General features: G+C 36.0%; 1 protein-coding gene across 1 annotated transcript in view; it reads right to left on the bottom strand.

Annotated features, from left to right (window-relative positions):
- The window catches only part of OTOGL (otogelin like), a 147461-nt gene that overhangs the window by 110735 nt on the left and 11373 nt on the right, over positions 1-25353 (bottom strand). The window contains exons 6-11 of the mRNA XM_089921078.1: positions 21779-21933; positions 15558-15679; positions 12273-12478; positions 7118-7245; positions 6651-6757; positions 33-139 (exon numbers count right to left, since the gene is read on the bottom strand). Coding sequence (XP_089777204.1) covers positions 33-139; positions 6651-6757; positions 7118-7245; positions 12273-12478; positions 15558-15679; positions 21779-21933 — 825 coding nt within the window. The remainder of the gene's footprint in view (positions 1-32; positions 140-6650; positions 6758-7117; positions 7246-12272; positions 12479-15557; positions 15680-21778; positions 21934-25353) is intronic.

Here is a 25353-nt window from a genome sequence, read left to right as displayed (position 1 = left end):
AGTGCACAGGGCTGGAAAATAATGAAACATACTGCATGCTGGAAAGTCATCTCTCCAGTCTTGAATAGGGTAGCCAGCATGGGAACAGGCTCTAGCATACTCGGTGGCTGCTCGACAATAGGTCTCATCGTCATGAGTTCTGAAAAGTGAAAAGACAGATCCAATATCACACAGGAAATACTGACAGAAACCATACCTTTGAGCTCCTGATCTCAAGAAATGCTGAGTATGTGGTGAATATTCTAATATTAGCTGATGTCAGCTTGTATATATTATAATATGTTATGTACAATAATGCAGAAAACAGATAAACATGGGATCCCAGCTAAAAAGGCCTAGCTAAATTGTTTCATCTAAGTCTTTCAATAATTTGGCCACTTTTCATTTGATTCAAGGGAGTACCTATACTGAAAAAGATTTCTATTTTAATTATGATGTTCTTCCCAGAATCCTTGTATTTTTTTGTTCCCACACAAAGCATCCTAGATCTTTCAGAATTTAACAAATCCTATTAGAACAGATAAAATTCTATCACAGCAAAAACAACAAATATGAAAATTATTTCTAAGATACCATGCTCTTGATAGTATACATGCTGGAATAAAACCAATACTAATAACCTGCAGAACTTCTGAAAGATTAAATAAATAGCATTTAATTTAAGATTTAAAAGAAGATTTTTAATTCTTTCAGGTTTAAATTACTAAATCTAGTTACTTTTATAATGCTGCCAAGAGTGAATAACCTCTAAGTATTTTCTTATAATCGCCTTAGAAACTCCTCCAAACAAATATAAGAGGTCTGCCAATTCCCAAAGCAGATTAACAAGGCATCTATAAAATAAACAGGGTTTATAAGGTAGTGGGCTTGTTTTTCAACCCAACTGAAACTCAAAATTAAATAGTTAAATATCTTTCAAGATAATGACCTTACGAATGTTGTATTTTGTGAGCCTTAGCATTTTCAGTATCTCTGTTGTAAAAGCCAAAGCCACCCGTCTCAAATTGCACTTACCCTGTGCTACTGTAATTGAGTCATGAAGCTTATCTAGTCCAATTAACTGAGCTTTAGAAGGAAAGAAAAAGGACTGAGCATATAAACTTCAGAAACTCAGAAAATATTCTAAACCTCCGAATAAGAAAAGTCTCTGAAAAACAAGGTAAGTTAAAACTGTTGAATTCCTAGAAAGACATTAAAATCTATGATTTACTTTAAATATGTGCATTGTTTCCTACAATTAATGGAGGCTCTGAAAACTAACAAAGTAACTGAATATTGGCTTTCCAACCCAATGCAACTATTATTCAAATAGCTACTATTTACTGTGACTATGTTATGCTAGGAACTGTACTGGGCATATTACATTTGGCATTACATAAAAACAACAATCGGGCAAGAAAGAAATTATTATTGCAATTTACTGAGGGGAAAATAAGCTTATTTTTCCATTTTGGATGTGAACTTTAATAGGGAAAATGAACATTAAATAATAGTTGTTTTTATCAATAAATCAATAGATTTGGGTGTGGCAAAATTAGAAGCATTTCCTTGCTGCTCAGTTTAGCATTCTTAGAAGCAGAAACACGACAAGTTCAAGAACTGGTAATGTATCATCCTTCAAATTCCAACTCAGCTGTCATCTCCTCTAGGCACTACCTGATAAAGTTAGTAGTTCTCTGCTCCACATTCATTGCACTTTGCATTTAAAGCATGTATAATTGCTGAAGGTCTGTTTCTCTGCCCCATTAGAATCTGAGTTCCTAGGACAGGGACTATTTCTAAATTGTTTTTTGTTCTGATGGCCAACAGACACATGAAAAGATGCTCACCATAACTAATCATCAGGGAAATGCAAATCAAAACCACAATGAGATTATCACTTCACACCTGTCAGAATGGCTGTTGTCAAAAAAAATAACAAACGTTGGAGAAGATGTGGAGAAAAGGGAACTCTAGTAAACTGTTGGTGGGAATGTAAATTGGGGCAGTCACTATGCAAAAGAGAATGAAAGTTCTCTGAAAAAACTGAAAATAGAACTGCCCTATGACCCAGCAATTCCACTCCTGGGTATATTTGAAGAAAACAAAAGCACTAATTCAAAAAGATATATGCACATCAATGTTGACAGCAGCATTGTTTTTTTCATCAGTAGAAGGCATTCCTTTTTTTCAGCAACATTTATCAAGATCAGGGCCAGCTTTATGGGAATGTGACCTGTGTAGTCAGTCACACAAGGCCCTGCTCTTAAAAAGGCCCTTCACTTAGCTGGACCCTGTACTCGGTTTCACGCTCTGCTGTCACTATCTTGAAATTCTCTCAACAATGTTTTTAACAGGGGGCCTTGCATTTTCATTTTATACTACCCCCTCCCCCCAGATTTATTATATCCCAAATGAACTAACTGACATTCTGACATAATTCAGGCTAAAGCACAGTCAGTCTACCCAGAATAAGCAGAGTAGGGTAAGAGATAAAGCAAAGGGCAAATTCAGATCTGCTGAGAATAGTCAAGTTGTATGAAATAAGATCAAGCAAAAATTCATACTCCTTACTATGAGCCCTAAGACTCTAGGTAATCTAGACCCTGCCTACTTCGCTAACTTCATCTCCTCTCTCTCTCCCATTCACCATGCTCCAGCAACACTTTTTTGTGTTCTGTAAACACCCCGAATTTGTTTTGCCATAGTAGCATTACTTACAATAGCCAAGATACGGAAGCAGCCTAAGCTTCCAGCAAAGATGAATGAATAAAGAAGATATTATGGAATATTATAAATGGAACATTACACAGCCATAAAAAGGAATAAAATTTTGCCATTTGCAAAAACGTGGATGGACCTGAAGGGTATTATGCTGAGTGAAATAAGACAGAAAAATAAAATACTGTGTGTTTTCACTTATATGTGGAATCTAAAAAAATAAAAGAAATGAATGAATATAACAAAACAGAAACAGATTCACAGAGAACAAACTAGTGGCTACCACTGGGGAGAGGGATGAGGGGCAGGGCAAGATAGGAGAAGGGAATTAAGAGGTATAAACTACTAGGTATAAAATAAATAAGATACAAGGATGTAATGTACAGCATAGAGAATATAGTCAATATTTTATAATAATGCTAAATGGAGTATAATTTATAAACATATTGAATCACTATGTTGTACACCTGAAACTAATATAATATTGTAAATCAACTATACTTCAACAAAAAATTTAAAAATAAAATAAAATAAATTAAAAATCAACATAATAGGGCTTCCCTGGTGGCACAGTGGTTGAGAGTCTGCCTGCTAGTGTAGGGGACACGGGTTCGAGCCCTGGTCTGGGAGGATCCCACATGCCGCAGAGCAACTGGGCCTGTTAGCCACAACTACTGAGCCTGCGCGTCTGGAGCCTATGCTCCACAACAAGAGAGGCCGCGATAGTGAGAGGCCCGTGTGCTGCGATGAGGGGTGGCCCCCGCTTGCCGCAACTAGAGAAAGTCTTCGCACAGAAATGAAGACCCAACACAGCAAAAATAAATAAATAAACAAATGTGGGTTTAAAAAAAAAATTTTTAAATCAACATAATAAATTGTTTCTATTTCACCAAGATGTGGCACAATGCTCAACTCGGAATAAACACTCAGAAAATGTGTTGAATTGAATTCAATACACTATCATAATCCAAGCAGGAAATTAATTTGTGTTCAGCAGATTCACAATTATATAATCATGGTATAGGATCCCTGTAGGCAGTCCCTTAACATAAGAAATGAAGAGAATCTCCTTTAGGGGAAAAAGAATGTAGGTAGGTATAGTCCGGGGTGAAATATTGAGGGGAGTGAAAGGCTAACCCTGGTACCTTCTCACTTCCATTTTATCAATGCCCACTTATTCCGTTATAAAGCCCTTTCTTTGGTATTACCTGCCTGCTCTGCCCTGCCTCTTCACCTCAGATATGTATCTTAAGGTGTCAGCTGATTTCAACCAGTAAAAGGTGTTTCACAATCCTGCTGTTTTTATTTGCCCTAAAGAAAGCAATTAGGTTTTGAAATCCAAAGCCTAAATACATCAAAATTTCAAAAGACAAAAATGTTAACTTCTTAATGGTGAAAGTTCAGATGAAGTAGCTACTTCATCTACTGGCCAGCTACTTTTCATGCCAAGTTCCCTCTTCTTTTTAGTATTAGAACTGCAAGTTTTTGCTGGGCATACGGCTGCCCAGCCAAGGACAACATTTCTCAGCTGTCCTTACTTCTAGGTATGGCCCATGTTTCTAAGTTCTGGCCAAAGGGTTAAAAGTGAGAATGTGCATGAAACTTCCACATCACATCCTTAAAAATGCTGACAGCCCTCTATTTCCTTTCCTCCCTTCCTAAGGGTTAAAATATGAGCATGGCAGTGGTGAGCCAGTTTTGACGATGAAATTGAAAATAATACCCTAGGCCCTGGGGGATGACATAGCAATAGTATCACTGAGTCAATGGAGAAATATAAGCATTCAATTGAATCGAAGCCACTGATGCTTTTGAAGCAACCAAACAATATCCCAACTAATAAATGGCGACTGACTTTTCTGGATCTGCCAAGTGATCCTTCACTTCAGCCTACTTGAGAAACGAGTGCTAAAGATAAGACAAGTGAGAAGACTGTTGGAGAATGGTCCCAGAATGAGTCATCATGGAATAAGAACAATTGTTAATTCCATATAGATGGCTAAATAAGGACAATGGACTACCTACAGAGATTCTCAAAAAAGAGACTAAGTGATAGAACAGAGATAGAACAATATAGCACTTAAATGAAAAATAAAACCAAATAGAGGACAGAATGTTGTAAAATATAAAGATCAGTACTCAATATTTTAGGCAGAGGGAATGCTCTTTCAAAGCTCCTGCATTAGTTCAGAAATCCCTGAGACTATACATACAAATAAAGGTATAACTTTACTTTATTCAAAATTAAGAAGTTTCCCAAACAATCTCATTTTAATATCTGGAAAATATTATTACATTCATTATTTTTATAATAATCTTAATTAAAGCAGAGTGATTATAAATAACTTCACACTACCTCAACCTTTCCTCTCTGTTTTCACTTTTGATAAACTTAGACCTCTTAACAAGCTACCCAAGATATAATTTCAGTGGTTTTACTCAACCAAAAGTTAGTTTGGTCCCTTTACAGCAATGTTCCCATGTACCATTTAAACTTGGGATACTTAAAAGATGCAAACATAAAAATTTCTTGAGATATTCTCGAACATTCAAGATAACTAATCACATACACTTGGTAATTTTTTTTAACTGAAGTATAGTTGATTTACATGTTGTGTTAGTTTCTGGTGTACAGCAAAGTGATTCAGTTATACATATATATACATATTATTTTTCATATTCTTTTCCATTATGGTTTATTATAGGATATTAAATACAGTTCCCTGCTCTGTATAGGACCCTGTTGTTTATTTTATATACAGTATTTTGTATCTGCTAATCACAAACTCCTAATTTATTCCTCCCCACCCCCTTTCCCCTTTGGTAACCACAAGTTTGTTTTCTATGTCTTTCTGTTTTGTAAATAAGTTAACCTGTGTCATATTTTAGATTCCACAATAAGTGATACCATATAGTATTTGTCTTTCTCTTTCTGACTTACTTCACTTAGTCTGATAATCTCTAGATCCATCCATGTTGCTGCAAATGGCATTATTTCATTCTTTTTATGGCTAGTATTCCATTGTATATAAATACCACATCTTCTTTATGCATTCATCTGTCGATGGACACTTAGGTTGCTTCCATGTCTTGGCGAGTGTTAATAGTGCTGCTATGAATATCAGGGTGCATGTATCTTTCACTTGGTAAACTTTTGAAAAACTAAAATAAAAAGGACTTCACCTCAAAAATGGGTAATTTATAAGTTCTACATTGATGAACACATTATGATGAGTCTCAATGAATTTGTTCCCTAGACAACCACCTTAGTCTACGTGTTCTTAACCAGGGAGTGAAGGCAAGAGTCTGTGCCCTTGGATGTAAAAAATACTACATGTTTATTTTTGCTAATCTCCAGCTGATATTTAGCACTTCTTTCAATTACACACATGGGCAATACATCACAATGTTCTTAGCAGAATCTGTAACTTTGTCATCAATGTAACTCACATCTCATTTTTCCATATTTTCATTTCTCATTTAATTGTTGCAGATATCTCAAAATATTGTTTATACTCATCACTATATCAAACTACATTAGTTATTAGACCTGAAATGCGTATAAAAGAGGACGTGGATAAGAAATTCATTTCTTTTACTATTTCAGTAATTCTATTTCAATATAATTAGTTCCTTTGTAATCTTATACGTTTTATTTTGTGCATTTCAAAACACTATTTTGAAAAGAGCCTATAGCCTCTCTAGATTCCCAAAAGGGGTCAGTGGCACAAAAAGTGTATAAGAACTAATGTATTCTGTTCATGCTGTTAATATAAAACATTCAGACTGTACCTGTTATCCAGTAAGATTTTAATAGCTGTTAGCACAGTTTATGTTTTACATTTCCCATTACATTTTGTGAACTGCTGAGATGATGAAGTTACACAATGGTTTTTGCTCTTCTTTTTGGATAAAGAAAATTTTATTGCAAATAAAATCATTTCACTTACTTGCAAAGGTCATTAACACAGCTGGCAATATATAAATATGGATCAATATATTCATGGCAGCTCAAAAAGGGAAACTGCAACAGTATCTGACACTTGAAGAAGATTGCCTATGCAGAAAAAGATGGCGGTCAGCAGAACATACTGAATGATATGCTTGTACTCTCATTTTTTTCTACTGATCTGTTTGCAAGACACTCTGTTCTTACTAGGAAAGAGAAAGTATGTAGGCTTATAAATTTTAAACAACATTTTTCTAACTACATATTTTTATAATGAGTACTACTTTTATGAAACTCATTGTATTCACCATTTTTGAAATAATCATAAAGTTATTCTTGTTGCATTACATTTCCTGATTTTAACAGTGTTTATGTAGTATTTACGCTAAAAATGCTTAGTGTTAAATATACAAATACAGTATATGTGTGGTGTATCCAACATGCCTAAATTTTTCACGTCATAGTTACCTCAAATGCTGGCATTCCACTGGAGCATGGATTTGGAAAATCTGAGGGTGTGGGTACACATTTGGTGTCATCTGGAGTTTGCACCAACCAACTATTTGCAAACATAGCAATGTCTTCTGTATAGTCCTCTATTTCACACAAACACATACAAAAAAATATGTATAATAGGATCACTTTCCACAAAGACACAGTTCACCAACATAAACTTCCTGGTCAAAAAGTTAAACTCAATAGCTTTATAATTACCAATGATATTAGACTATAACATTACTTCAGCATAATAAAAATAAATTGAACCAAGTTTAAGTACCAAATAAAAGTTAATACCATTGGAGAGAGAAAGCAAACTTCATTGAAGCAAAATGGGGAAGGGTTGAAAAGTGAGTGGTACAAAATGAATACCAGTAAAGCCTGCAGTTTATAATGCAGAGAGGAGAAAAAATATGCATAAAATTAAGAAACATAAGTCAAAGTTTGGTATGAAAATTTTCAGACAGCCCTCTCATTCTACTTGACATAAGTCAGAACCTTACTAAAACTGTAGCTCCATTTTTGGGGTACCTAGAGCCCTTGTGGAGATTTCAGAGGATGGTCATACAGACAATGAAAAAATGGAAAAGACACCTGGAGAAGAGGGTACTAAGAAGTGAATTCATTCCATTGGAATATAATGAATAGTGTTTCTAAAGATGCTCGGGACAGATTAGGAATCCTGATACCATCCCAGCATTATTCAGAGGCAAGATTCAGGAGCTACTATGCGGCAGCAACAAACAGGCAGTTGGTGGTGAGCACTCTGGGCCTTCTATCTGGCCTGAGGACAAGTTCAGGGTCTGACATGAAAATTAATCCTGCCCCACGTTCGGACAAGGGCTGAATCTGAAATCTCAAGGACTCCGCAGACCCAAACAAGATGACATCTCAAAGTTCCATCTGACAGCCTTCATGTTTGAGTGTTAGCATCTCTACCACTGATATTTACACAGCCACAGGTCCACCAGCGATGACAAGCTACTGCACCACTAGAATCAAAAACTGCAAGCCAAATGGTTCACCATTCTATCTCAGCATCTTCAAGATAGGAAGATGTCTACTTACTACTACCAATTTTGGGGAAGATTGTAAAAGTTCATCTATAAGAACGCTTTGCGCTCTTAGTATAAAATCCCAAATTTTACAGGGGCCTGGAAGACTTTTTTGATCTGGCCTCTGCACTCCCCCAACTCCCCACCTGTTTCACCCACTCTACCCCACCCTATCCCTCCTACATCCTCCACTCCTATATTTGCTCAGCCTACTCCAATCATACAAGCTTTATAATGTTCTTCACTCAAGCTCATTTCCACCCTGCTCCTGCTTTTGCTCTTGCACCTCCTCCTTCGAAATCACTCTTCCCCCACCCCAATCTTCCCTCTGCTGTCTCCCTTACTTCATGTGGACATCTATTTAATATGACCTCCTCAGAGAAGCCTTCTCCGGCACATGATCTAGACCCACCAAACATACACTGTTCTATCACTTAGTCTCCTTTTCCCCCTTTTTTAATGGCTGCTATTGCTCACAAAAATTATATTTTAATTTGTCTATTTATTTTGCCTTCTACTATATGAAGGGAGAGAGCTTGTCTAAGCTGTCCTATTGCTGGATCCCTAGTTTACTATCTGGTATAGAGTAGGTGCTCAAAATATATTTGCTAAATAAGTGAACGAATAAATACAAGGGAGTTTTCCATATTTATTAAATAGATTATTAGAGTCCTAGATGTTTGGTCCACTTTATTATCTCTGATATTGTTGGAAATGCTATACCCTGAACCAAGCATGGGTCTGGTCTAATATACTTATTTATTTATTTATTTATTTTGTGGTACACGGGCCCCTCACTGTTGCGGCCTCACCCATTGCAGAGCACAGGCTCCGGACACGCAGGCTCAGTGGCCATGGCTCACGGGCCCAGCCGCTCCGCGGCATGTGGGATATTCCCGGACCGGGGCACGAACCTGTGTCCCCTGCATCGGCAGGCGGACTCTCAACCACTGTGCCACCAGGGAAGCCAAATATACTTATTTTTAAAAGGAAAAACTGATGTTCCTTTTAAGTAAATTTATAGTCACATTTCATTTCAAAGCATCATCATACTTTTAAGGTCTGCAGAATCAAAAATATTTCCTAAAGGCCCACCTATTTCCATATTTATGCACAAATTTTAATGTAACTAAACAACCTGGGCAATCCCTTAGAGTTCACTTTAATTCCAGCTTTTAACCACATATTTAGCTGTTTTCACTACATTGCATTAACAAAAAAGTCACAAATGTTGGTTACTATGAGACTTTAAATCCGTATCAGTTGGTGGTCTGGGAGCCTGCAAAACTAAAATTAAAATGTTTCATATAAAATGTACTACAAACGGAGCAATTTACTGTCCATATCGGAACACTTCTAAGAGTGAAAGAGAGGCAGTATTAATTATTATGCTGGGAAAAACAAGAGTAAATCAGGGCTTCTATGAGTAGCTAGCCATAGATATGAATTATGGAACCAGAATCTCAACTAGACAACAAATTTAAATATTTCTATATCTACAGAAATTCTGAAAAGGCTCATTTCTTTGTGAAGTCATGCCTGAAGAATGCATAGGAATGCAGAGAGAAATACAATTTTAATCACTGTTAAGAAATTATTAATTCAATGGGATTCAATCAAACTACCTCTCTGCCTCTAAAGATTTATCTAATCAGCAAAGTACAGGCTGAGTTTCAAGAAAATACTAGGCATCTTTAAGCTAAAGGTAATACAGTTCACCTGTAGACGTATTCTTGCATTATTACGGTATGAGAGAAAATCGGAAAGCAGGTTCTAGTCACATCTTTATAAATTATCATAAGTTAGTTTTTTTATCATTCTGCTTTACTCTGTGCACTAAATAAAATTGTGAAAAAGCTGAAATCTCTCTTTAGGCTCCTTCCATATACTTTCCAGGGTCCTTCTTGCCTTCTGCCAGTTCAGCCGTAATTCAGTCAAATTGCCTCCTCCCGGTCTTCTCCCACAAATAATCTGCTAACACTCCTCTGCGTGCTGCCCAATTATCTCACTGTAAGCAACCATTTTATGTTCCAGGTTATCAAAGTCTGTCTGACTCTTAACGCAAATCCTAATCTGAGTCTCTCTGCCTCTAAACAAGAGCGGATGCTATTTTCTATCCCAACTTCTATACCATGTTCCCTAGATGTCCCCAGGGAAGTTGCCCATGGCAGTCTTTAACTCTAACATTGAGAATTGAATTGAGTATTATTTTTTTCATAAAGCTTTGATACAGAAGAAAAAGAAATCAATAGCTGCCATCTGATTGGTTCTGCCTACGTCCAAAACCCTACTTCCTAATATAGTCTCAAGATTCCAAGTTTGTGAACTCTCTCATTCTAAATACCTAACTGGATGCAAAACACCATTTCGTGATGAAATGTACAATACTGTACATTTGTACTGTGCTCACAGACTTTTAAACACTTTCACTTACATTTTCTCATTAGATTCTCAGAGGCTGGGAAGCTCTAAGGGTCATTATTATTATCTCCATTTTGCATGTAAGAAAATTGACTCCTTGAAGCCCTGCTCTTTAGCTACTAGTAAACTAATACTGATGAAGCATTATGCATCCTGGGAAAATGTTTGCATTTTGACAAGGGCCTCTTAAAGCAATGTCTTTAATCAAACATTTTCACGTTAGCTCCATTATAGGCTCATTGAGAACACTTGGAGATGATAATAAATTAGCTAAAATGTATTCAGTATTAACTATGTGCCAAGCGAGACACTGTACTAAGTATTTTACAGGGATTACCTCATTTAATCCTTGCAACTCTATGAAGTATACACTACTAGTATACCATTAAACTTAGAAAGTTTAACAAGTGGCAAAGCAGAATATGAATCCCACATTCTGACTCCAGAACCCACACTCTAAGTAGGATTTTCATTCCCTTAAAACACAACATATGGGCAACTCTTCTTTATTAATTTTATAATATAAAACAAACAGTATTATATAGCGCTTTACAGATTAAAAGTCAATTTCTCTCACATTTATCTAAGAATAGAATTGGGAGCCAGTTGGATCTGTTAACTCAACTCTGATAACACCGTTTACAAGCTGTGTTACATTGGGCACATCACCTTGTGTCCTCATTGTAAAATTAAGAAAATACACCCACTTTACAGGATGTTGTAAGAGTTGGGAATAATATAGCTATGTACTCATATTAACTATTACTAAATGGTATCAAGCTATGCTATTATTAACAATGCTCTGTGTTCCAAATTATTTTAATCCCTATTTTACAGCTGAAGAAACTGAGTATCAGAGAGATTAATTGAGATGCCTCAAATTATAAAACTTGTAAGAGCTGAACAAGATTCAAAGCCAGGTAGGTCTTCTGGTACTAAGAACAGTATTCTTTTTTATTGCACATTTATATGTGGACCTAAATCATGATTGTGTCCTGTAATTCTCTTATTTTGTTGCCACTGCAAACTAGTACCCATATTGAAACAAAACCCATTTTTAATAGCTCATTGGGACCAGTTTCATGACTTAGAATAAATAGATGAATGAATGATATGTACATCATTATACATGATAAAAACCATTTCAAGTTATTACTCAACTTTTATCAATTCTGCTCACATTTTATTGTATTTACAAAACTATTACATGGAAGTCATTTAATTTATTCCTATCAAGACTGGAAGCAAAATATCTGTTGCCCAAAAGTAGACAAGTTTGCCCCAAATGGGTCTGAATCACTAAAATGTTGATATAAGCCCCAAGAAAGGAGAAGCTTTTTTTTTTTCACTGATATATCCCAAGCTCCTACAACAGTGCCAGACACAAAGTAAATGCTCAGTTAGTATTTGTTACATGAGTAAGACCTGACTTGTATTAATTTAGCAAATGTAAGCTAGCTCATGGCTTTCAAGAATGACACAAAAATATTTTCCTGTTCAAGCTTCACTTAAAATCACATAAGCAGGCAAGAGATTGCTACCATTTTTACCCAACCTAGGACAAGTTGTACCCTTCTGGGTATAAACAGAGTGATCAGTGAAGGAAGAAGAGCTCAGAAGTACCCACCCATTTCTTCTGCTCCACTTACCTTGCTGAATGATGAAATCATCAGATTGAATGTCATTGTAGTTTGCACATAGGCCACATGATTTCCCTTTATGCTCCTCAGACAGCTTCAGGTAAATTCCAGATATTCCATCCCAAGCCAATGAAAAACCAAAGGTTGTTTTCACCAGAATATAGTCAGCTAGTTTCTCAATGAAAACTTGTCCAATTGTCTGAGGCAATGTTAAACTTGAAAAATAGAACAAAGGCAATCTAAGAATTATGATGAAACATCAATTACAGATGATCTATTTCTTTCTTGAAGTGAATGAGAATTAAATAAAAGATAATTATTATTCAAAATTATTGAATAAACTATGCAGTTAGATTTTCAACATTTTTGAAATTTTAATATTGAAATAAAAAGACCGTAAAAATGATACCTATTTTCGCATACTGATTAAGATTTTATACTTATAATTGGATGCTTCTTTCGACCAACCAAAAGCACACTTCTGCTAAATGTCAGTGATTTTTAAAATCTGGAAAATAACCTTGTCTATTTAGAATAATGAGAGCTGAATGTATTTATATTTTTATCTAGAGAGTTTAAGATAATCTAAAAATGCTACTCAACAATTTTGAAGTAAGAACAAACAATACTCAAAGTATGTAAACACATTTTTGATTGATGATTTTGTTTAATTTTGTTTTAAACTTGGCTGTAAAGAAATAAGAGCTTCTATCCCCAAAATGTCACCTTGGTACAAGTCATTGTTTTCCAAAAGAAAAAGCCATGTTAATTATAATTTATATTTTTAATGCTGCAAAGTATATTATTAGGAATAAAAATACTTTCCATACAGTATTCGTAAGGATTATATTCATAATTTTTAAGTTGCATACAATTTGGTCTATTTAAGCAAGGGTCACATTGAATATTTAAACTCCTGATCCAATGTCTAGTCTTTCCATTTTTCACAAGCATGTACACATACAGAGGAAGTGAGAGACATAAGAGGACAGAAGAAAACTAGCCAGGCTAAGTGAATAATGTGAGGTGAGAGGTTAGTAGGTACATTCATACATTTCTCTCAAAAACTTCAAATTAGTGAGTTCCTTTCCAGTAAGAACATGGCTACATGAAATAAAAACTATAAAATTAAACATACTCATTAACATAGGGATAGTCCCTAAAGAAACAATTCAAAATATCTGTAATCATTTCCACAAGTATGTGTGCAGATAATTTTTTAGTCATAAGATTTATAAGAATAGGAAAATAACTAAAATTTACACCAGAGAATAAATGACTTTACTGTCATAATCTATTATTATTAAAAATTATAAACATAAGAAATTCATCTTCAATTCCTAGTAAAAGTACGAATAATATTGTTTAAGTTTGCAAGTTTATAAAAGCTATACTTGAAAAAAGTGAGCCATGTTTTATAAAGATATTCCATAGCAATGGGATGTTCACTGCGGCAAGGTATAGTTTTTCTTTTGCAGGTATTCCTTGGTTTGGTCATTTGTCACTTGATCTCTTTCATAGTAAACTTGAATAAATACACAATTTTTGAAAACAAAACGTGCATAACTGTGATTATCCAAATGTCTATACATTAAAAGATGCTAGTAGAGATGGGTGATGATACTAGAAGTTAGATAATCTCCCATAAATTTAAGAAAACCTCCACGCAACTTGAAACATTAATAATGCAAACTAAACTGAATGCACAGATTAATACTGAAAATTATTCACAGGTTCATATGCACCAAAACCCTGCATTTCACAGGGGAGAGAACTGAAGTCCAGAAAGGTAAAGTATGATGTGCAGAGCCAAACACATTTGACTTCATTTTGGTAAACGTTTATCTAGCATCTGCTATGAGATAGGCCCTAGGCCCGGTATAGCATTATTATAAGCAGTTTAGCTGAGTAATACGAACCATCTTCTTTCTATTATACAAATGGAAATCTTCAAAGAAATATTTTTTCTGAGTTAAAATTTAAATATTATGTCCTATATTTAACAAAGGGTTAGTATTCTTGAAAATCTACTTAAATGGCGTTTTCGTTTTACAAAACAATAATTTTTAAGTGCCCCACTATGTTATCCCAAATCCCATATAAAAATCCTAAACCACTGTTTAAATTCAGCTCCAAGAAACACATATGTAAGTGCATTACCTTCCCATTCAAATGGATAATCTTTCTTTTATAAGAAAATGAAAAGTACAGAACCCAATTGATGAAGAAAATAAGCCCAAGAGAGGCAGAGGGGCTGCTTGGGGTTGCCTGACTATGACAAAATATGGGTCAGTGCCTGGCTCCCCTGGTGCTTCATCCAAAGCCCTTCCTGCTATCATCTGAAGCCTCTTGAGGAATCTAAACTGAAAAAAAAGTACATAGGTTGGTACAGCCATTGCCCTGGAAAAAATCCCCATGGTTCAAACACTTGCTGGCGAATTCTGAATGGATAGAATTGTGCTATCACAATTTACTTTTCTCAGCATAAGTCAGCCAAAACACAAAAAATACCTGCCCTCATGAAATATATCCCATTAGAGGAAGACAGTTAATAAAAGTTATCATGAAATGTAACTAAAATATGTACTATGCTAGATGACATGAAGGAGAAATATTAAACAGAGAAAAGGGATAGAGAGTGTGTCAAGGATGGGGGGGCAACTTAAAATTGAGTATTTCTATATTTATTTAGATTGGATGGTAGATTACTCCACAGTACTTCTAGTTTAAAATGTATGAAAGCTTCCACCAAATAAATAAACATCCGCTTCCCCTAAAGTTTCAGTTCTACAAGTGGGCCCCTCTCTTAGCTATTCAAGAAGACCAGTTATTTATTGACTCTCAACTCTTCGTCAGAACACTAACAGAAAATCCTGACACCCAAACCTCATTCACACAAATTTGGAAAGGATTTTCAGAGGTTAAGTTTTATTTTGATTTACTGTTTAAAAAAAAAGAAGAAGAAAAGATTTAAGAAAGGGGGCAAAAATAATTTGAGTTGAACTATAAGGATTTCTCCTGAATCTCTCTTACAAGTAGATGTAATAATCTTACCTCCACCTATATAAGTATATTTGTATCCTGCAAAAACATTAGGGAGACTAAACTGTTAGATTCCTGGCTACCTGGTTGGCTTTGGAGCCTACTGAAATTTTTATGTCTGTATGCTATAACTTAAAGGTTACTGTTGAAGAAATCCTCTCCCTTCTCTCCACATTCACTTCCAGAGTGAGATGTTTAGAAATTCTGTTAATCCGTTGTATTACTTTCATTATATCATTTATCATATCTTACCTGATTCCATTCTTTTTTATTTCATGCCCATAAATTCGAATTTCCTCTTGGTCTGAAAAGAACAAGCTGATCGACCGATAACAGTAATACACTGAACCAAGGCATTTAGGGCTATTATGAACCTTAAAGGGAGAAAAACAAGAGAAAGCATAGAAACCAACAACAATACACAAACTTGCCTTCATCTGAGTTAACTAAATCCACAATGCACGTCTACAGCTCTATAGCATCATTAGTCCCATGACACTTCACAAAATTATAACTACAGTTAGGATTTTCAAGAGAAAAAAAGAAATTTGCTTCAGAAATTGGACAACAGAAGTAACTTCATAAAGTACAGGTTAATTTAGCATATTTATTTAAATGATCTGAATCTTTACATACAGGATGTTAATATTCTAAAACTATGTGGTGTGATTGCCAGGACACGGAAGCAACCTAAGTGTCCATCGACAGATGAATGGATAAAGAAGATGTGGCACATATATACAATGGAATATTAGCCATGAAAAGAAATGAAACTGAGTTATTTGTAGTGAGGTGGATGGACCTAGAGTCTGTCATACAGAGTGAGGTAAGTCAGAAAGAGAAAAACAAATACCGTATGCTAACACATATATATGGAATCTAAAAAAAAAAAAAAAAAGTCGTTATGAAGAACCTAGGGGCAGGATGGGACTAAAGACGCAGACCTACTAGAGAATGGACTTGAGGACACAGAGAGAGGGAAGGGTAAGCTGGGACGAAGTGAGAGAGTGGCATGGACTTATATATACTACCAAATGTAAAATAGATAGCTAGTGGGAAGCAGCCGCATAGCACAGGGAGAAGAGCTCGGTGCTTTGTGAACACCTAGAGGGGTGGGATAGGGAGAGTGGGAGAGAGGGAGACACAAGAGGGAAGAGATATAAGGATATATGTATATGTATAGCTGATTCACTTTGTTATAAAGCAGAAACTAACACACCATTGTAAAGCAGTTATACTCCAATAAAGATGTTAAAAATATATATATTACACAAAGTAATATTTAAAGGTTGCAAAAGTAACTATAACTCTAAAAATAAAATTGTCGAAACACTTTAGGGAAGAGAGGTTATTTCTCAAAAAACTGGTGGGAAAATTAGTTTACTAGTAAAAATAAAAAAGAAAGCAAGGAAGAAAAGAGAAAAGTAAGAAAGGAGAAGAGGAATGTTAGTTTCTCTTACCCTACCACCAAAATAAAGATTAAAAGGTCCAAATAATGACAGCAGAAAATAGCTGAAAGAAAATATATATAACTATATAGATGGAAAAGAACTTTCAAAGCATAAAAGTGATAAGAAAAATCACCAATGATAAGATAGATTTTTAATACTGCAAGAATGTAATATATAATTTAGTGATTAATCAGCAAATTTTATTGATCACTTATTATGTACCAGGCACTGTTCTAGATTCTGGAGATGTAGAAGTCAACAAAATAGACAAAAATACCTGCCCTCACGAACCTTATATTCCATTAGAGAAAAACAGTTAATAAAAAAAATATAACTATATGTAACTAAAATATGCACCATGCTACATGACACAAAGAAATATTAAGTGGAGAAAAGAGATAGACAGCATGTGTATCGAGGGTTGTTGAGGGGTTGGGGGCTGTTTTAGACTGAATGGCCAACAAAAGCCTCGCTGAGAAGGGGAAATTCTAGTAAAGATGAAGGAGGGATAAGAGCAAGCCATATGGATATTTAGACCATTCTAGGCAAAGGGAATAGCAAATGCAAAAAGCCTAAAGTTGGAATATAACTAAAATGTTCTCAGTATCCAGGAATCCAGACATATGACCCCAGGCAGGATACTGGAGGAGGTTTCCTTGAAGAAACAAAATTGAAAAAGATGTACAGATACTAATATTGGGGGCTTATTTAATGAAACCAGAGACTCCCTGCTCAATCTCCCACTAGACAAGCAAGCCCCCATCCATGTATTCAGATCTTCCAACCTAAAATTAGCTTTTAGAGCCTAATTCTCAAATGTGAATAAACATTCATGGATCATTTGATAAAAGCCTGCAATGTGAAAGGCAGGTGCCAAATAAACAAAAGAAAGGAGATCAAAGGAATCAAAAACAAGTCAGAAAAATAAACTTCCAAGAATCCATAATTGATATCTTCAGGGAGAACAGTGAGAAAAGGCCATTCATGAAACAAGAATAAAATGATGTTAAAAGTGAAATTCAAGGAATAAAAATAGGTGATTGGATATTGACAGTACGATAGGAAAAACTTATAACTGAAATAGAACTCCTGGAAGATAAATATTTAAGGTTGGAAAGAAATCTCCCAAAATGTAAAACAAAAAAGCAAAAAGATGGAAAAGAGAAATAAATCAATGAGAAAATTAAGGAATCAGTCACTTAGTTCAGGCGCTCCAATATCTGAATTACAGAATTTCTGAAAGAGAGGAAATTAAGAAAGAAATATTATTCCAAAAGTGAAGGATTTGGATTGCTAGAAAGAGCCTATCAAGTACCTAGCACGATAAATGGGAAAAAAAGAAAAAAAAAAATTCACATAATGACATCTCAGAACATTGGGGATAAAGAGAACTAAAAATTTCTATAAAGAGAGGGGAGGGCTTCCCTGGTGGCGCAGCGGTTGAGAATCTGCCTGCCAATGTAGGGCACACGGATTCGAGCCCTGGTCTGGGAAGATCCCACATGCCGCGGAGCAATGAGGCCCGTGAGCCACAACTACTGAGCCTGCGCGTCTGGAGACTGTGCTCCGCAACGAGAGGCCACGACAGTGAGAGGCCCGCGTACGGCGATGAAGAGTGGCCCCTGCTTGCCGCAACTAGAGAAAGCCCTCGCACAGAAACGAAGACCCAACACAGCCAAAATTAAATAAATAAATAAAATTTTTTTAAAAAGAGAGAGGGGAAATTTTAAAAGACTATATGCAAAATGATCAGAAATCAGAATGAATTGAATTTCAACATTCTGAAAGTGATTTCCAAACTATAATCAAGATTTCAAATTTCTCCCTCCTATGCACTCTTGAAACATGGGTAATCATTAGTCAAATCCATTTCACCTGCCTTCACTAACCAAGGTCGTTTTAATTGTTGCTACCAAAGATTTGCATGTACCCCAAGCAACATGTAGCCTAAACAATAAGATGTTTGCCCGAGTTATTTTCCAGGAACTTGGTGTCAGGGGTGTCTAGTTTGAGTTAGCTGGTTAAGACTGGAGAGGACCCCTTCCATTCCAACTTGCTCCAATGTGCAAGTGTGGTGACCTTTTGACGTCAGAGGGCTGAAAACACCCTCAGATCATGCTAAGTGCCTCCATTTTGGAACGATTCCCCACACCTTTTTCCAGTCACCTTTCCCCAAGCTTCCACGCCTCAGGCCACCCTGCTTTTTTATTCTTTATCCAATAAACACCCCAAGACCCTTGCCTTCAGGGAGATGGATCTGAGATTTGTTCTCCTGTATCCTCGCTTGGCTGCCTAATAAACCCTCTCTTTGCTGCAAACCCCGGCACCTCAGCATTTTGGCTTGCTGCAAGATGGGCAAAATGAACCTAGTTCGGTAACACTCTTTCCAGGAAAATATCTTCCCTTTCCAGAAAGCACTATAAACAAGCACTGCCCACATGATCAGAGCATCCAATAAGCTTTTTAGAGCCTATCTCTCAAGTATGAACAAAATTCAAGGACTGCTAGACACTTCACGGGACCTAAGAAACAGGGAAACCAATACAGGAGAGAGAAGAATGAAATTCTCCAGGAAGATGGTGAATAAAATCCTAAGTGCTAGGTGTACAGTAGGCGCAAAAACAACCACTCTCAGTTGGAACAGGAAAATGAAGAACTGAGGAAGGGACATCTCATGGGAAGGAAAGAGAAACTGAGAGATTGTCTCATGTATCTGACCATACTGAGAACAGTTGTTTAGAGATACTTTGAAGGAAAAAATGATTGAAGTATAGAAAATGCAGCAAATGAAAAATGGGATAACTGTTAATTCTATAAAATTGTACAGAGAAATAAAATCACAATAACATATTAGGCTTGGCTCTCAACAATATTTATATAAATATTTTTCATATATGTACAATATGTAAATGACAATAGTATAAAAACCACATATTTAACCAATAACGGTGATATAACTATTAGGAGGAGAAAAGGAAAGTGTGTGTATTTGTGTGTGTGTGTGTGTGTGTGTGTGTGTGTGTGTTAGGGGCACGAAGGATAACATAACAGATGACTTCCCATTTTCCATAGTAAGAAGTGAAGAAATAAGTCCTAACTTTGATAAATAAAGAAATAATAGCACATTTTGACAGGTTAGGTAAAAGCCAGAAGAAACAGCTAAAAAAATTGAAGTAATTGCCTTTGGGGCATCAGACTCCAGCTGGGGTCAAGGAGCGAAGGAAAGAGGGGCTATTTTTTGGCTTCATATATCTTGAAGAAATCTTTTAAACTAAGTACATGTATTATTTTCATTAAAATAAAATTGAATTTAAAGAAGAAAAAGAAAAGAATCAAGAGCATAAAAAGATATATGCATAAAGATATTTATTTACACACATCTTTTAAAATACTGAAAATATTTTTTAAATCTAAATTTCTAAAACAGGGTACAATTAAATAATTTCAGTATTCCATAGTTGGAACAAATACAGCTAACAAAATCTGTGTTTGTCAAGAACATTTGACGTGGAAAAAAAGTTCTGGACATAATATTAGGTGAAAATGCGGGAAATAAAATTATGCATAGTAAAATTTCAAATTTATGTGTATAAAATCCGGAGGAAAAAAATTAGAAGGAAATATATGAAGCCATTAGCACTGATAAGCCTTGACTGATCATTCTGATAGTACTTTTTAGACTTCTTTGAATTTTTTCAAATTTTCTACAAAAGAGGTGAACAACTTTTACAATCGGGGAAAGATGACATTTAAAGTAAATGGATTTGTTAATGTGAAAGCAAATTCCACCAACCAAACAGGGCCAAGTAAAAACAATTATCTATTAACTCTGGAAGCACAGTTGAACATTGTGTGTTAGGATCACACAATTATCTACTTGACACCTTAGTCCTCAAAAGGATCAGACACTGGACAAGAACATTTCAATGAGAGAGTCAGAAGATGTTTGAGTGATAAACCCAGCAACTCGTTCCTAGAGTGGATGAGTAAAGGACAATAGGGGACTGAGCCCTGTATGAACTAAAAACGCATGCCACTAACTTCCTTACCTAAAGAGACCTCCAATGTTTTAGCCTTATGTCCCATAAGTTAACTTTCAATAGACTTCATTTCCTTTTGAGGGCACAAGGATTTGTTGCTGTTGAAAAGCTTTAGGGCCTACTTTTGAATATTTGCCTCGTCTAAGAGAGGAGGAAAATTTAGGCAACTCCAACATAAGTCGGAGGGATTCAACAACAGAGATTCAAACAAATGATAGTTATGGAGGGTTTTAGCTTTAGAACAGGACAGCACTGCAGTTTTCTAGCTGTGTTTTGAGATACCAGAAAATTCAGAGGAAGACAACAGCAGGGAAGGAGGTCCCTACTTTCTTACTTCTACCAGAGCTACTCTGCAACTGCATTTTGAGATGTCTCCTATGAATTCTTTTGAAGAAAGAACTCTGCAATTAAGAACTAACTCTCTGAGCTCAATCATATAGTATCAGTCTACCTAGAAATTAGCTGCCTGTCTCCACATCCTTTAGCCTGTGTTTATATAATTCATACACTCCATTTAATAAATTCCAGCCCCCAGATTAGACCGAGGTATGTGATTTTAAAACATCCAGATGGCCATCACACTGGACATGTCAAGAAGGAAACATACACGAGTAATATGATTGATGCCTGAACCTACCCTCTCTTCAACATGATCAAATAAAACGTGAAGAATGAGTATGTCAACTGGAGTTGATATTATGACATCCATGATATAGACATTTCTGTGTTGCCTACATGTCCCTACCATATGGATGCAAACCTTTCTTCTCCCAGTCCTAGGCTCCATCTTGATAGAAATATACTCAAAATAGCTACAAATTTGGCCCATCCCATTCAGAACCAGCCCCTCTCCTTCCCTAGTCAGGACCCTAAGTATTCATGCTATGATTACTATACATTTTCCATGATTTGTCCAGTACTTTAAAAATACAGACTTGGCCAGAAATAATTTTTAAGTTAATTATGTCCTAGAATCACCTACCCATACAGTGTACCGAGGCTCCAAATTACCACAGTCCTTCGCAAAAATGTAAGAACAGTTTCCTGGGAAATAATAGTAGACGCCATCAAAAGTTTCAAAGTGGTACTGTCCCCAGCTTTTGCAAATCCCATCTCTGCCACTGCCCATGTTTGGCACTGAAAAGAAATAGGATAATATTTAGTAGAATAAAACAAATTATACCTGTTTCTGGCAAGGTTCAGTCATGCTAGGTAATTCTAATTTTCATTAAAATAAATGTTTTCTTCTTTGGTGGACAATATCACAGGGAAAAATACCTAACAAAATTACCAACTGCTCTCAAAACTATCAAACTCTTCTGAAGAAAAACATGGTCTCCAAGTTGTTTTGAAGAAAGGATTTATGTTAGAAACTTCCTTAATTTTTGCTTCCAAACAAAGACTCTGGAAGAGAGGAAGAGAGGAGATAATGATAAAGTAAAAGAAGGTGATAGTGATAAAGCAAATATAATGGCTCAGAAAGAAAGGTCACCACTAAGTGTTCTAAAAATTAACACTGACAGTGTTCTAGTCTCTGTAATTCTTTCAAAAATAATAGCATCCACAGAGAAAATTAACCACTGACCAAAAAGTCATGTTTAGAAGCCTGGGACCTGGGGATGGGGAGCATTAGTCATCCAAAGTATGCTGGAATTTAGGAATTCATGACTTCAAACTGGTCACGTTGTAAGCAGTGTTTGTCTTAAAGCATACAACTTTATCTCCTGTTGCTTTCATGCCTGTCTCCCTTTATACCTTTGTGGGTCACCTTCCGTTCCATTTTGATTTTGTGGACCCTTCCTTCTAGATTAATATGAAAATCAGTGACATTTACGGAGCACTCAAAACGTGTAACACATATTGGTTAAGACATTAAAATGTGTTAATATACTCTATAAAGAGCATAAAGATAAGGCACAATCATTTTATCTTTTCTTTTTGTAATTTACCTAAATGTATTAGGCTTGGCCAACTTTGGCCTTTTCAAGAAAAAACAGAGTTATTCATTATTCAGGCAGTCTTCTCTGATAGTATGCCTTACCTCTGTTGCATATTTTCATAAAATCTTGCACTTCCCTTTACAGAACGTCACAAGTGTAATTACTGTGTATCTGTTATGTGTTGGTCCCCCTCCTCTAGACTGTAACCTCCAAGAGGGCAGAAACTTGTCTACATTACTCACTCTTCCCAGTGCCCGGCCTGGGATCGAGTAGATGCTCAATAAATACTCATTAAACAAATGAATGCTTTTTAGTCATTATTGATGTAGGGTCCTAACCTAGACATCATGGATAAAAATATTTTTAAGAGCCTTCTGCCTTTGAAGAGCTCTCAACACTATTTCTCTTTTATGTACAGAATGTTCCATTAATTCAAAGTCAAAAAGAATGAGTGGCTCCAAATAACAAATCTAATTTATAAAGCAAAAGAGAGATGAATTGGAAACCTGGTTTTAATGGGCCAGTACCATTTAAAATGGAAAAAACACTTGAATCGCATCAAAAACAGAATAAAATACTTAGGAATAAACCTGACCAAGGAGGTGAAAGACTCATACACTGAGAACTATAAAACATTGATAAAGGAAATTGAAGATGATTTAAAGAAATGGAAAAATATCCCATGCTCTTGGGTTGGAAGAATTCATAGTGTTAAAATGGCCATACTACCCAAAGCAATATACAGATTTAATGTGATTCCTATTAAATTACCCATGACATTTTCCACAGAACTAGAACAAATAATCCTAAAATTTTTATGGAACCATAAAAGACCCAGAATTGCCAAAGTAATCCTGAGGAAAAAGAACAAAGCAGGAGGCATAACCCTCCCAGACTTCAGTCAATACTACAAAGCTACAGTAATCAAAACAGCATGGTACTGGCACAAAACCAGACATATGGATCAATGGAACAGAATAGAGAGCACAGAAACAAACCCACACACCTACGGTCAATTAACCTTTGACAAAGGAGGCAAGAATACACAATGGATAAAAAGATAGTCTCTTCAGCAAGTGGTGTCAGGAAAGTTGGACAGCCACATGTAAATCAGTGAAGTTAGAACGCAACCTCACAAAAATGGCTTAAAGACTTAAATATAAGATAGGACACCATGAAACTACTAGAAGAGAACAAAGGCAAAACAATCTCTGACATAAACCATACCAATGTTTTCTTAGGTCAGTCTACCAAGGCAACAGAAATAACACAAAAATAAACAAATGGGACCTAATAAAACATAAGCTTTTGCATAGCAAAGGAAATCATAAACAAAATGAAAAGACAACCTACGGACTGAGAGGAAATATTTGCAAATGATGCGACTAACAAGGCCTTAATTTCCAAAATATACAAACAGCTCATACAACTCAATAACAGAAGAAAAAAAAAATCAAAGAATGGGCAGAAGACCTAAATAGACATTTCTCCAAAGAAGACATACATATGGCCAACAGGCACATGAAAAGATGTTCAACATTGCTAATTATTAGAGAAATACAAATCAAAACTTCAATGAGGGGGCTTCCCTGGTGGTGCAGTGGTTAAGAGTCCGCCTGCCAATGCAGGGGACACAGGCTCCAGCCCTGGTCCAGGAAGATCCCACATGCTGTGGGATCTAAGCAACTAAGTAGTCGCGTGCCACAACTACTGAGCCTGCACTCTAGAGCCCATGAGCCACAACTACTGAGCCCATGTGCCACAACTACTAAAGCCCGTGTGCCTAGAGCCCATGCTCCACAACAAGAGAAGCCACAGCACTGAGAAGCCTGCGCACTGCAACGAAGAGTAGCCTCCGCTTGCCGCCACTAGAGGAAGTCCGCACGCAGCAACGAAGACCCAATGCAGCCAAAAATAAATAAATAAAATAGATACAACAATAAGGAAATTTTTAAAAATGTTTAAAAAAAAAAACTTCAATGAGGTACTACCTCATACCTGTCAGAATGGCCATCATTAAAAAAAATCTACAAATAACAAATGCCAGAGAGGGTGTGGAGAAAAGGGAACCTTCCTACACTGTTCGTGGGAATGTAAATTGGTGCGGCCACCATGGAAAACAGTATGGAGGTTCCTCAAAAAACTAAAAATAGAGTTTCCATAGGATCCAGCAGTCACACTCCTGGGCATATACCCAGACAAAACTATGATTCACAAAGATATACATGCACCCCTATGTTCATAGCAGCACTATTCACAATAGCCAAGACGTGGAAACAACCTAAATGTCCATCGACAGATGAATGGATAAAAATGTGGAACACACACAAATACAAACACACACACAATGAAATATTACTCAACCATAAAAAAAGAGAATGAAATAATGCCATTTGCAGGTACGTGGATGGACCTAGAAATTATCAAATTAAGTGAAGTAAGTTAGAAAGAGAAAGACAAATACCATATGATATCACTCATACGTGGAATCTAAAACATGACACAAATGAACCTATCTATGAAACAGAAACAGGCTCAGAAACATAGAAAACAGATGTGGTTGCCAAGGGGGAGGGGGGCAGGGGAGGGTAGGATTGGGAGTTTGGGACTAGCAGAT

The sequence above is a fragment of the Delphinapterus leucas genome, chromosome 11 (genome assembly GCF_059928025.1).
Source record: "Delphinapterus leucas isolate spDelLeu-1000000601 "Yukka" chromosome 11, BTC_Dleu_Yukka2, whole genome shotgun sequence".
Classification (NCBI taxonomy): Eukaryota; Metazoa; Chordata; class Mammalia; order Artiodactyla; family Monodontidae; genus Delphinapterus; species Delphinapterus leucas.
This window is presented reverse-complemented; position numbering and strand designations above follow the sequence as displayed.